We start from the raw sequence: 12096 nt of genomic DNA, 5'->3' as shown, positions 1-12096 counted from the left end.
CGAATGCCGTATGACAAATTTATGGTCATTTTTTTTTGTTAATAACGGTTTTAGGAACACCGTGTGTTGTTTTACCGGGCGTTCCACAAATGTAGCAGAATAACTGCTTCTCCTGTCTACAGTTTCGCCAGACATGTCCCCTCCTGCGGCAATTCCAGCAAAGGGGGCTATGCTGCTGATCGAGTACCGGTGTCACGCTGGTTGGTTGCTGAGTTCGTGTTGACGATTTGAACTGCTCATTTGCCCGACGATCACTATTGAACCTCTTCCCTAGAGCGTTCACCTCCTCTGCTTCAGAGTAGGATCCGGTCGATTCTTCAGCCTCAATATTGTGTACACCTGTCGCGTTACGTGTCGGCCCTTCTCGAAACTGTTTGAGTGCAGGATCGTTCGCATCGATACGGTACGCGTAGTATTCGAGCTTGTGCAAATCTCGTACAGTTCTGCACGCCAGTTTGGAACGGTAGTGTGGACGCATGTTATCCCAAATGACTTCAAAAACCCTTTCCTGACCAAGTGGCGATGATAGAAGTTTGTTCAACCTCTCTATCTCCGTCTCAAACGTCAAAAACGGTTCGTTTCTAAGTTGTTTCCTCTCGTAAATTTTCTGACGATTTCCGTGGTCCTTGTTCGGGTTGCCGTACATGTAACGGATTTTCTCCTCAAAGTCCTGCCAATCTAGAAACTCGTCAGCGTAGCACAAGTACCAATCGCAAGCATCTCCCCGCAATATTGTATGCACTCGCTGCAACAGGATGTCGTCTGCGATCCGATCCGTTCGCGCTAACCTACGAATTTTGTGGAGAAAATCTTCCAACGATCGATGGCGGGGGTCGCCACTAAAAGTTAGATGCCATTTCTCCATACGCCGGTCTGCGTCCTGAATCTCACGATCACCAATTCGTCGATTCACACGACGTCTTGGGCGAAACTGCTCAGCGTCACACCCATTTTCGTCCTCGCTACTCTGCTGGATTACTTCACTCTGCCTTCGATGCAGGCCACCGGTGGGATAACCTCGACTGCTCCACTGAGAAACATGCCGCCTGTCGTTCCACCGCCTATCAGCTGGATCCTCCCGTTCAGCTATTCTCGTCTCGTCTTGACTCAAGAGATAACGTGTCCTACCATACATTCTGCTCGACCACTGCTCCTGCCGCTGATCGCCTCGTTCATCGTAGTACGAACGCTCGCTTGTCGTCTCTATCCGTCGTTCGGCTGATTCCCAACGACTTGCTTGTCCTCTATCAGACTCATTTTGTAACGTCTGTGGTATTCCACTACATCGTCGCTGTGGTACCTCTTCTCTCCTTCTGTACCCTGGTTCGAGATGGTTGACTGGGATGTACGGTGCAGGTTGCGCTTCTCCGTTGAACTCTACTCTAGTCATCATCTCAGGAACTTGCAATCCTCGATTGGAAGGGTTGACGAAACTCGTCGGATCCGGTATCTGGATTGCCAGTCTAAATTCTGCCAATTCTCGCCTCAACTCAGCCACTTGCATTCTCAGCAATCTGTTTTCGTTGTTTAATTGGTTTTCCCTCTTCAGTTGTTCCTCACTTGCCGTTTTTTGAAATAGCTCCAAGGGATCGCTTCGAATGCTCATCAGACAACCTGTCCTCGCGTTCTTGTCCGTCGTCTTGATGCCCTTCGCCTTTCCCACCATCTTTCCCTGACTCTAATGCCATCTGCTGATTATTGACAACTTCTTCTGAATGAGAATTTTCGAAACCCATCTTCCCACTAAATTTGTTCAACACACTTCGAATTTCCCCCACGAGTTCTTTACACATGGCTTCGGATCCCGGATCCTCGGCGACCCTAAGCGCGTAATGTTTCAAACGGGAAATGCACCTTTCATCTGGACTTTTCTCCAACTTTCCTCTCAAAACATCGATTATGCTTGACACGCGATCGAACTCTTGTTCGATAGTAAACCGCGACGGATAATCCCGATTTTCCCTCACATCTTCGTAAAAAAGGTTTCGTAGTAGTCGGTATTTGGCTTCCGAATCAGTTTTAGTTTTCTCAACCTTACCACGAATCATGAGCTCGTAATCTACTAGCTCATTGGTTAAGTGGTCGGCTCTCGGAAACTTTTCGGGAAGCCATTTCGGTTTATTTTGACTGTGTAAAATTTAATAAATAATATAGAAAATGTACAAAATAATGGCAAAAATAAATACACAACCTTATCTCTAATTAATGTTCCCGTATAACGACATCAACACTCGAATATTCCTCAGAATCCCCAAAATATTTCTGTATCCTCAATAAATTTCTCGAAAATATGCCTGATGATGTTTCTCCAAAATAAACGGTCTCCAAAATACGCTACATTACCCTAAATACTACATAAATTACAACACGAACCTAGAATAACTATGTACATAAGAAAGAAAATAAATGACGAAAACAATCATAACTTCAACAATATTCTCCAGATTATTCTTCAAGACTTCCGAAAAAATCCTGCAGTTGGGCGCCAATTTTTAGCAGTTGGGTGCCAATTTGAAAAATATTGCTGAATATGACATGACCGCTACACGGTTTTTCACGTACTACGCTGACGCTGGGGAACAGGTCGACCCAAATGTGGCTACATCCATGACAAAAATCTTAGGAGGAGTCGAGGGATCATCACGCCATAGGAACCTTTGCGAATGTCGGTCTACTTCACGGATTCTTATTTGGTGAAACATTTCCTTGATGTCTGCTGAAAGCGCCACTGCAAATTGGCGAAACCGAGAAAGAATTCAATTCCTCGTCGGTAGCTTCGTGCGCATAACCCTTTTCCTGGTACTCCTCTATTTGTCGGTTTAAATTCTCCCTTAGAGACGGATTCCTTGCCATCCGACGTTCCAGGCATTCAAGCCTGCGCAGTGCCATTCCATAGCTTTCTGGAAACTCGATATCGTCGTACTTCCACAGTAACCCCGTTTCATATCTCTCTTCCGAACGTACTGTGGTCTGCTGCAATATCAGCAGTGCTCGTTGGTCTTCCGCAGATACGAGTTCGACCGCTGGTTTCGTTCCAACATCCTCGAGTGTGAAATAATCCTTCACCAGCTCGTGTAGATTACGGTCGCTGTTGCACCCGCATGCATGGAAGTTGCACGAACTCGCTACCATGTCACCACTCCTTCCATACACGCACCATCCTAGACGAGTTTTTACGGCCACTGGCTCATTAACCCTTCCTTCCTTCACTTTCAACGGAACAGAGAGATGAAGATTATTCACTCCGATCAGCAATCGTGGAATGGCATTTTCATACTCAGTTATCGGTAGACCCTTGAGATATTGGAAATCATCTTCAAGATCACCGATTCGCAGTGTTTGCTCAGGTAAGGCAAGTTTTTTAACTGTGCGTACATCGTTCAGTTTCAGTCGCTTTCCTTCATTGGCACTTGATACCAGCAGCTGCAATTGCTTCGAGTCTGGTTCTACTCTCGAAACATCGCCTGTCCACGTTATACAGAGTGGGGCACTACTGCCACTAACCCCAAGGTCCTTGGCGAGTTACTTTTCAACGAGTGTAAGGTGTGATCCATCATCGAGGAAAGCAAACGTTTTAATTGCCTTCCGTGGACCATACAGCGTCACTGGCAAGATACGAAACAGCAACGATTGATTTGCGGAGTGATGCATATGATTTCCATTCGCTTCGATATTTCGCGATACCGTTTCTCCAGACGTTCGGTCACTGCGGTTGGAATGTAACAGAGGATGGTGGCGGAAAGTACATCCGTTGATTCCGCATGGGCTGGCATTGCGACAACTCCTACGGCCATGCTCGTTCAGGCAGCTACGGCACAGCTGGTGACTTTGCGCCGTCTTCCACCGATTGTCCACGGAAAGCGCTTTGAATGTTTGACATTCCCGTACACGATGTCCTACGCCTTTGCAAACGTAACACCTCCTTTCATCCGTATTCGTCGACTCTGGCCGACTAGCGTGAGTATTTATCGATCCTCGAACCTTCGGTTTGGTTCTCTCCTCGGAACCGCTTTTGCAGCTTCCGCCGGTGTACAGTGTCACTCTGCTTGCTGAAATCACCATTCCATCCATAAATTCTCCAAAGGTTTTCAGGTTTGCCTCTGGATACCGCTGCATGACATTTGCCCACTCCATCTTCGCGTGGGCTGGGAGCTTCTCCACCAACTCTATCAGCTAGTATGGATTCGTAAGGTGAGATTGTAGTCCCGGTGCTAGCAGATGGTCACACAGGCTTTGCACAGCCATCCCAAACTCGATGAGTGTCTCGAGCTTTTCCGCCTTGGGTGCTGGAGTTGATCGTACCTTATCCAACAGCACGTTGATCAGCAATTCCGGTCGTCCGTAGAGGAGCTGACGGCTTCATACGCTGCACCTTTCAAACACCGCTGCAATCTCGCAAGATTTTCTACACGGGAATATCCACACGCGGCGGTCGTATTCGCGAAAGCACTGATAAATATCGGCCAGTCCGCGGGATCACCGGCCAAGGGGGGTAAATCACGGGGCATTATCTGTCGCGCGGCTAACTGCGAGGGAGTAGGGGTTTGCTCAGACGTTACGTTTGTCGCTGAAAGAGGCGCATTCGCTTGACTGAAGTTGACATTGGACTGTGTCATTGCTCTAGGAGCAAACCGTGTCTCATTTCCACTCAATGTGGGAAATGGAACGGAGGGGGTGGGATAATGGTCCTCATTAGTCAAGTTCATTGAACCTACTTGCGTTTGTAATTGATGGTATGGGTCTTCGCTCTGTTGAGCGGAAAATGCATTGATAAAGATGGGTGGCTTACCTGGTGGCAGTACGGGGGGCAGTGAGGGGAAAAGGTTGCCTCCATACAAATTCGAGCGATAATACGGAACCTCCTTGAGAATCACCCCAGTATTTCGCTGCTGAACTTCCTGCTTTTGACTTCGATCTGTAGGGCGCTCCACACCCGCTATCGGTGCCTTGCCCTTTTGGTTCGTTTGCTGGCTGACCATCCTTCGGTCGGACGTTGCCAACTGACTGCTATCGGTTGGTTCTTGTAAGACGTTGTTGCCCACTACAGCAGCGGCCGATGCTGTATCCTCTGCCATTTGTTTTTCGACCCAAAGATTAACACGCTGCATGCTGGTACGACGACATACTCTGCTGCCAGCATTCCCTTCTGTCAGTTGTTCTTCCAGCAGCCTTTACTTTTCCTGGATTGCCTTCCGCTCCAGCTGCATTGCATTGCGCTCCAGTTCCAAAGCCTTCTATTCGGCCTCCAACTCGCGCCGCTCAATTGCGCGCTCTTCCTCTAGGAGCTTCAGTCGTAATGCGACCCGCGCAGACTGATTGCTAGATGACGATACCACACTCTGTGGTAAACAATTGCGACACGTCCACGGCCGTTCCTCTATCGAACTGGTTACTCCCGCACAACGCATGTACCACCAGCTGTCGCAGTTGTCACACTGCACAAAATTATCGTAGGAATCGGGGCGCGTACATGCGACGCAGCCTCCCGTCCGGCTTAGGTCCGGCGTTTGTTGCGAACCGTTTCCCGGACCATCCTGGTCCTTTGAGCCGGAATTATGATTGCTCATAACGAAAGTTATAAAGTTGTGTAGGGGCGGAATGGAAATGAAATACCGGTTAATAGAAGCACTTTTCGTCTGTGTAGAGCAGTGCAGCTTTATACTGCAAATATATTAAATTTAGTTAGGTTATACAATTTTTCTTATAATTTACCTACACTTTCGGTATTTTTCACCGGATTGATGATCCACCCTACACGGGGAGAATTCAGGGTATAAATCCTAACCAAACTTTTAGTTCTGTAAGTGTTTTAATTAGAATAACACATTAGGTTTTAACTTTATGAATTCACTATTTTTTACTTACGCTTTTAAACTAGAATAATAAATTTAGGTTTTATTTTAGTTTTCTTACTTAAGTAGAATTAGGATATTTTAATTAGCACTAATAAATTTAGCTATTATCTTCTCGACCGAACTCGCAATGTGTCTTCAGATTCTCTGACGTTTGACGTTTCTAGCCAGCCTACACACTAAACGCGCATACACCACATCTTGGGCAGTGCGCCCAGCAGAAACATCCCACACTACTTTTATAGTAAACGGCAAGTTACGGCGGGCAGCGTAGAACAAAGGTGCAATAGGCTACTGATCGCCATCTAGTTTAAACCGCCTAGCCGCCTTTTTGTTTATTGGGATTTATAGCCGGCCTACACGCTAAACGCGCATACCCCAGATTTTGGTAAGTGCGCGCAACAGCAACATCCTCGCCGACCTACACGCTAAATGCGCAGACCTCAGATTTTAGACAGTGGCCCAACAGTATGTATGCGTGTATGTGCAAATTTGTTAACAAAATGTCCACATCGGTTTCTCGGAGATGGCTGAACCGATTTTTACAAACTAAGATTCAAATGAAAGATATAATATTCCCATAGGTTGCTATTGAATTTGATTTTCAACCGACATCTTGTTCCGGATTACGAGTTGAAGAGTATGGTTACAAAACAAAATTTGTTGATTTGTCCACATCGGTTTCTCGAAATTTTCTGAACCGATTTTGACAAACTTGATTTTAAATGAAACGTCCATCAGCTGCTGTTGAATTTTGTGTGGATCCGAGTTCTGGTTCCTGAATTACAGGGTGATACGTATGATCGCGCAGCAAATCCCGATTCTAACGAATTCTGCGATGAATATAAAAAGGTGATTTCTTCCAAAATGTGAACACAACTGTTGAGTTTGTAGATCTAGGTCACCAACAGTCATTCAAAGTCTCATTGGCCACACTGGCCACCATCGACGGATCCGGAAGCATTCAAATTCAGAATAACGGTTTTAAAAATCAAATGAAAGGTGTCGCTGGATGGATTTTCCAGTTTTCAACTGCAACCAGAATATACTAGTTGAAATCTAGAGCTTTTTTTCATTACATTATATCTAACAGAAACGTCAAACGGAGAAAATCTCGTGCAAAAATTTCCTTGCAACTTTTAAATTTATTTAAAAATTAAAGCACACAGAAGGCTATTAATTCTACTCTCATCTCTGCATTTACTCGTTGCAGGATCGTATAAGCATACTAAATATGTTTCGCGAAGATAATAGGGAGATAATTGATGACCATTATTTTATTTCACTTTGTCCGATCACTTTTGATATTATGGTCTTTTACATATGTGGTCTTGGCAACACCGTTTGTAGATGGTACATTTTATTGTGACGTTTTGAGAGACGGGCTTTAAATTAACATTTAAAGAGTTATTATTAAATTAACATTTAAAGAGTTATTATTTTTCTCTATTAGTTGTGGACGATAAAGAGTCAATGCTTAGTTTTTATTTGGCATAATAAACTCAATATTCTTTGCATTCAGCGAAGCGTGGTTGTGTTTTTATCGTTCCGACTATTTTTTAATATTCGTCGTGTTTAGTGCATATTTGCATCGTTGTGTTTTCACTAATCGGGTGGTAAAGTATTTGCCGTCGAACTAGTGAAAAAAAACAGCTAATTTTAACGTGTTTGTTGCCTGTTTTGTGCCGAGATAACTTTGCGTACAGTGATCGATTTCATTGCTGCCACTTTGTTGGTGTAAAGTGTAAACACGGGTAGCAGTGATGGAGAAAAAAGAGTGCGGTACGTGTAAGCTCCCGGTTAATGATCTCGAGCCAGTCTGTTGTGGCTTTTGTGATACATTTTTCCACATCGGCCAGCAGTGCCTTGGTTTTAACCATCGCGCTAATAAAGAGCTGTTGTCACAGGGCAAGATTGTTTTTTTCTGCTCACCGTGCCGTGATGAATTAAAAGGAAGGAGTGTGCGCTCGTATATTGCAGATCAAGTTGAACCGAGGCTTAGTGCACCTAATGTTGAAAGTTTGCTATGCCAAATTCAACAACTTTCTTCATTCGTCGAATCACTAAGTGAAAAAGTCGAACGCCTGTCGGTATCTCAAAATAATATTGACCAGACGAATATCATACCAGTTCTCTCCACCGACCAATCGAATACGCCTATTTGGCCCACACTGGGAGAGAAGCGTCGCCGTGGGAATCAAGGACAGCCTATTCGTGCAACTGTTGACCGTGGTACAAACGATATTGTGCTTAGTGACCTGTCGGTTACTTCAATAGGGATCTTTAATTTGGAAAAATTGTGCCAGTTTTTCATATGTATTGGTAGCGGGTGTCCTTACGAGTACACTCATATCATTCTTAAACCTTAATTATTCTTTTATGATTTTTAAATTTAAAAAAACCAAATTAAACTATACCAGCAAACTGACAGTTGTCTTACTAAATGACGTATCTGCAAATATCTCGTTCGCCTCATTGTTAACCGGGACAGGACCCCACACAGCATGATCTGGTACTTTGTCAATCCGCTGGCAACCTGCCATCCCAAGTTTCATCTGCAAACTATGGTAGATCTGATAAGGCAACCTATAGGGTCGTGCAAGTCGCATGGGTTTGGATGTGTTATTGTCCTAAAAGGAAACAAACTAAAAAATGTTTTTTTCAATAGTTTCGGGCCAAAAAATTGAAAAAGGACTGAGATATTAACTCACGGTACTAATCTGCATCAGAATATGCCTTAACCCGCACACCCCTAAAGATCCCTATTGTTCCTGTTGCCCCACCACCCAAATTCTGGTTATATTTGACCGGCTTTCATCCGATGATCACTGATAATGACGTTCAAAAAATTCTCTTGCGCTGTTTGAACGTTGAAGTGACAACAGACATCGTGAAATTGGTTCCAAAGGGGAAGGACACTACAAATCTGTCTTACGTATCGTTCAAAATTGGCCTTGACCCAGTACTGAAGCAGCAAGCTCTTAACCCTTCTACTTGGCCTGAAGGCCTACTGTTCCGGGAATTTATTGACATGTCAAGAAAATCTATTCGCGAACCCCAGCAGAACCGACGACTTCCTACAGAGAATTTAGAAAGCCCAATTGTAACAAATTAGCTAATGGGAAATTACTGTACACGAAACACCATCGAGCACCGAACTACTTTCTCAGTGTACATGCCATCTTTTAGTCCAAAAATAATTTCACCGTCATTGCCGAGACTGCTTCGACAAATTCACGCTGTACCGCCATCACCGGGACGCCCGTTGTACAGTACTACGGGAGCCCGCAAGCGCTCCGACGCAGTCGTGCTACCAGCCAGCGACCAGCTCAGCCGTCCCGGTCCTGCGTTCGGAGGTCGTGAGGGGGTCTTCCGAACTCCCTTCTCAGGCGAGTATTTTGCTTTAAATGATCATCCGATCTCTGAAAACCTCTTGGTTTGCAGCACGTCAGCGAGCACATTGCGTGTGCCGTATTTTGAACAAAGCTTCATTTCGTATACACCACCGTACCCGCATCTGCGCTGCCATCACCGGGACGCCCGTTATACAGTATTACGGAAGCCCTCGAGCGCTCCGACGCAGTCGTGCTACCAGCCAGCGGCCAGCTCAGTCGTCCCGGCCATGCGTTCGGAGGTCGTGAGGGGGTCTTCCGAACTCCCTTCTCAGGCGAGTATTTTGCTGTTTATGACGATCCGCTTCCTGAAAACCTTTTGGTTTCTAGCTTGCCATCGAGTACATTACGTTCGGATAATATGCCTGGACACCTGTTTGGCGTTGACGGGTTGCGGTTGTACTACCAAAACGTCAGAGGACTAAGGACGAAAATCGAGGACGTGTACTTGACTGCAGCTGACGGTGACTACGATATTTACGTTCTGACAGAAACTTGGCTTGATGATCGCATTACATCTGTGCAGCTCTTCGGGGATGGTTACACGGTTTATCGTGCGGATCGATGCGATAGTAACAACATTCACGGTCGCGGCGGAGGAGTTTTGATAGCTGTTTCTTCCGCACTTGTCTCCTGTGAATTTGGTGTAGATAGTTCATCATGCATCGAAGCTGTTTGGACGAAGATTACCACATCGATGAAGTGCTACTTTATTTGCGCTGTTTACATCCCTCCTGAAAAACGTCTTGACTGCAATATTATGCAGCTCCATCTAGACTCTATAGAATGCATTTCTTCTCAGGAAAATGCAAACGATGCGATGATAGTGCTTGGTGATTTCAACCAACCAGGACTTATGTGGGTAGCCTCTGAGCGTGGTTACGCTTACCCTAGCCCGTCATCCTCGACAACTAATCCTGCCAGCCGTTTACTACTGGACGGGATGGCTTTCCACGGACTAAATCAAGTAAACACGATCTCCAACCACCAATCTCGTTTTCTGGACCTCGTCTTCGTAAATGGGATTGCTCTGCCTGTGTGTTCTGTGAGTGAAGCTTCTAATGTGATTGTTCCTTTGGATAACTACCATCCCGCTTTAGAAATAACAATTTCTACCAGCAGCACCCTGCAATACGAAGAAGCATTAGTTGCGGATCGTCGTAATTTTCGCAAAACTAATCTAGCTACATTGCGCCGCTCCCTATTGTTGATCGACTGGAGTGTACTACTTGATCATGTGGATGTAGATGCTGCAGTTGACCTTTACAACCGACTACTGCTTGACTGTGTTCAAATATCCGTGCCTAAATGCCAACCTCCTAGGAAGCCTCCATGGTCTAACGCCATGCTTCGGAATCTGAAACGTACTCGTGCCAAAGCTCTTCGAGCGTACACTAATCGACGGTGTCCTTTTCTCAAGCGCTTCTTTGCAATAGCCAGTAATGAGTATCGTAGTTACAATAAACTGCTGTACAAACGATATGTGAACCGCATTCAACAAAACTTACGAAGAAATCCGAAAGGCTTTTGGTCTTTCGTTAACACGAAAAGAAAAGAAACTGGCCTCCCATCTAAGATGGTTTACAATGACGAGATAGCGACTACGACTGCGGCAAAATGCTCACTATTTGCCAGTTACTTCTCGGGTGTTTTCACGACTGATGTGCCATCTGTAATCGAGATCGAAAATGCGGTTCGTGATGTTCCTGTTGACGCTGTGGATATGGATGTATTCACAATTTCAGAACAATCGGTTCTCTCTGCAATTCGGAAAACTAAATCGTCGTTTGCTCCAGGGCTAAGTGCTATACCCTCTGCTATACTGAAAAAATGTTCCGATATTTTAGCGATCCCACTGGCACACCTTTTCAATATGTCACTTCAACAGCTTAAATTTCCTAATGAATGGAAGTGTTCGGTGATGTTCCCAGTGTTCAAAAATGGTGACAAATCCAATATCGAAAACTACCGTGGTATTACTTCATTGCGAGTCGAGTCGAAGGTTTTCGAATCGCTCATCAACGAGGCGCTGTGTTCAGCTTGACGGCACTACATTAGCACATGTCAGATCGGTTGAGACGAACCTGGTCTCTTTCACGTCCTTCTGCACAGAACAAATGTCCAAACAACTGCAGGTGGACACGATCTACACTGATCTTAAGGCAGCGTTTGACACTGTTAACCATGAAATACTGTTAACGAAGCTTGCTAAACTTGGATGCACTGCCCGATTCTGCCGTTGGCTGCGATCATACCTTATTCACCGTGAAGTCGTTGTCCAAATTGGTGACAATGTATCTGAATCCTTTTCCAACCATTCTGGAGTTCCTCAAGGTAGTACGCTTGGTCCGTTACTGTTTACACTGTTCGTGAATGATGTGGTTTTCATCTTGATGCGTGGAGGAAAACTGTTCTTTGCTGACGAAATGAAAATATTTCTAGTTATAAAGAAAGAAGCCGATTGCCGTGAGCTACAGTATCTCGTTGATACCTTCAACAGTTGGTGTAAAAGAAACATGATGGTTCTTACTGTTGCTAAATGCTTTGTTATCAGCTTTCATCGAACGAGGAACATGTTTACTTTCAACTACAACATCGCTGGAACTCAGCTGCAACGCGTTGACCATGTAAAAGATTTGGGCGTCATCCTAGATGAAAGGCTAACGTACACCCATCACTTCTCAGCGATCATTGACAAAGCAAATCGTCTACTAGGTTTCATGTTCAAAATATCCAATGAATTCCGGGATCCTTTATGTTTCAAAGCTTTATACTGTTCACTGGTGCGCTCACAGCTGGAATTCGCGAACGTCGTATGGTGTCCCTACCATGCAACTTGGAGCCAAAGAATT

General features: G+C 45.0%; 2 protein-coding genes across 2 annotated transcripts; one reads left to right on the top strand and one right to left on the bottom strand.

Moving 5' to 3' along the window:
- Positions 1 to 2676: 2676 nt before the first annotated feature.
- On the bottom strand, positions 2677 to 4134 carry LOC131675817 (uncharacterized). The gene is made up of 2 exons (XM_058954962.1): positions 3583 to 4134; positions 2677 to 3513 (listed from the first exon to the last, which is right to left on the bottom strand). Exons 1-2 carry the CDS (start codon positions 4132 to 4134, stop codon positions 2677 to 2679), a joined length of 1389 nt encoding a protein of 462 aa, XP_058810945.1.
- A 5471-nt stretch (positions 4135 to 9605) lies between these two features.
- LOC131675816 (uncharacterized) lies at positions 9606 to 11288 on the top strand. The gene is made up of 2 exons (XM_058954961.1): positions 9606 to 10973; positions 11133 to 11288. The coding sequence occupies exons 1-2, from the start codon at positions 9606 to 9608 to the stop codon at positions 11286 to 11288; spliced, it is 1524 nt and encodes a 507-aa protein (XP_058810944.1).
- Positions 11289 to 12096: the final 808 nt, after the last annotated feature.

This window comes from Topomyia yanbarensis, chromosome 1 (genome assembly GCF_030247195.1).
Source record: "Topomyia yanbarensis strain Yona2022 chromosome 1, ASM3024719v1, whole genome shotgun sequence".
Classification (NCBI taxonomy): domain Eukaryota; kingdom Metazoa; phylum Arthropoda; class Insecta; order Diptera; family Culicidae; genus Topomyia; species Topomyia yanbarensis.
This window is presented reverse-complemented; position numbering and strand designations above follow the sequence as displayed.

What these genes read in the sequence shown, in the direction of transcription:
- LOC131675817 (XM_058954962.1), bottom strand. Translation starts at nt 4,134, where the DNA reads ATGGAGTGGGCAAATGTCATGCAGCGGTATCCAGAGGCAAACCTGAAA. An exon ending in CGCTGTATGGTCCACGGAAG is followed by an intron (nt 3,514 to 3,582) that starts GCAATTAAAACG and finishes TAACTCGCCAAG; the next exon opens with GACCTTGGGGTTAGTGGCAG.
- LOC131675816 (XM_058954961.1), top strand. Translation starts at nt 9,606, where the DNA reads ATGCCTGGACACCTGTTTGGCGTTGACGGGTTGCGGTTGTACTACCAA. An exon ending in TTGACGCTGTGGATATGGAT is followed by an intron (nt 10,974 to 11,132) that starts GTATTCACAATT and finishes TCACTTCAACAG; the next exon opens with CTTAAATTTCCTAATGAATG.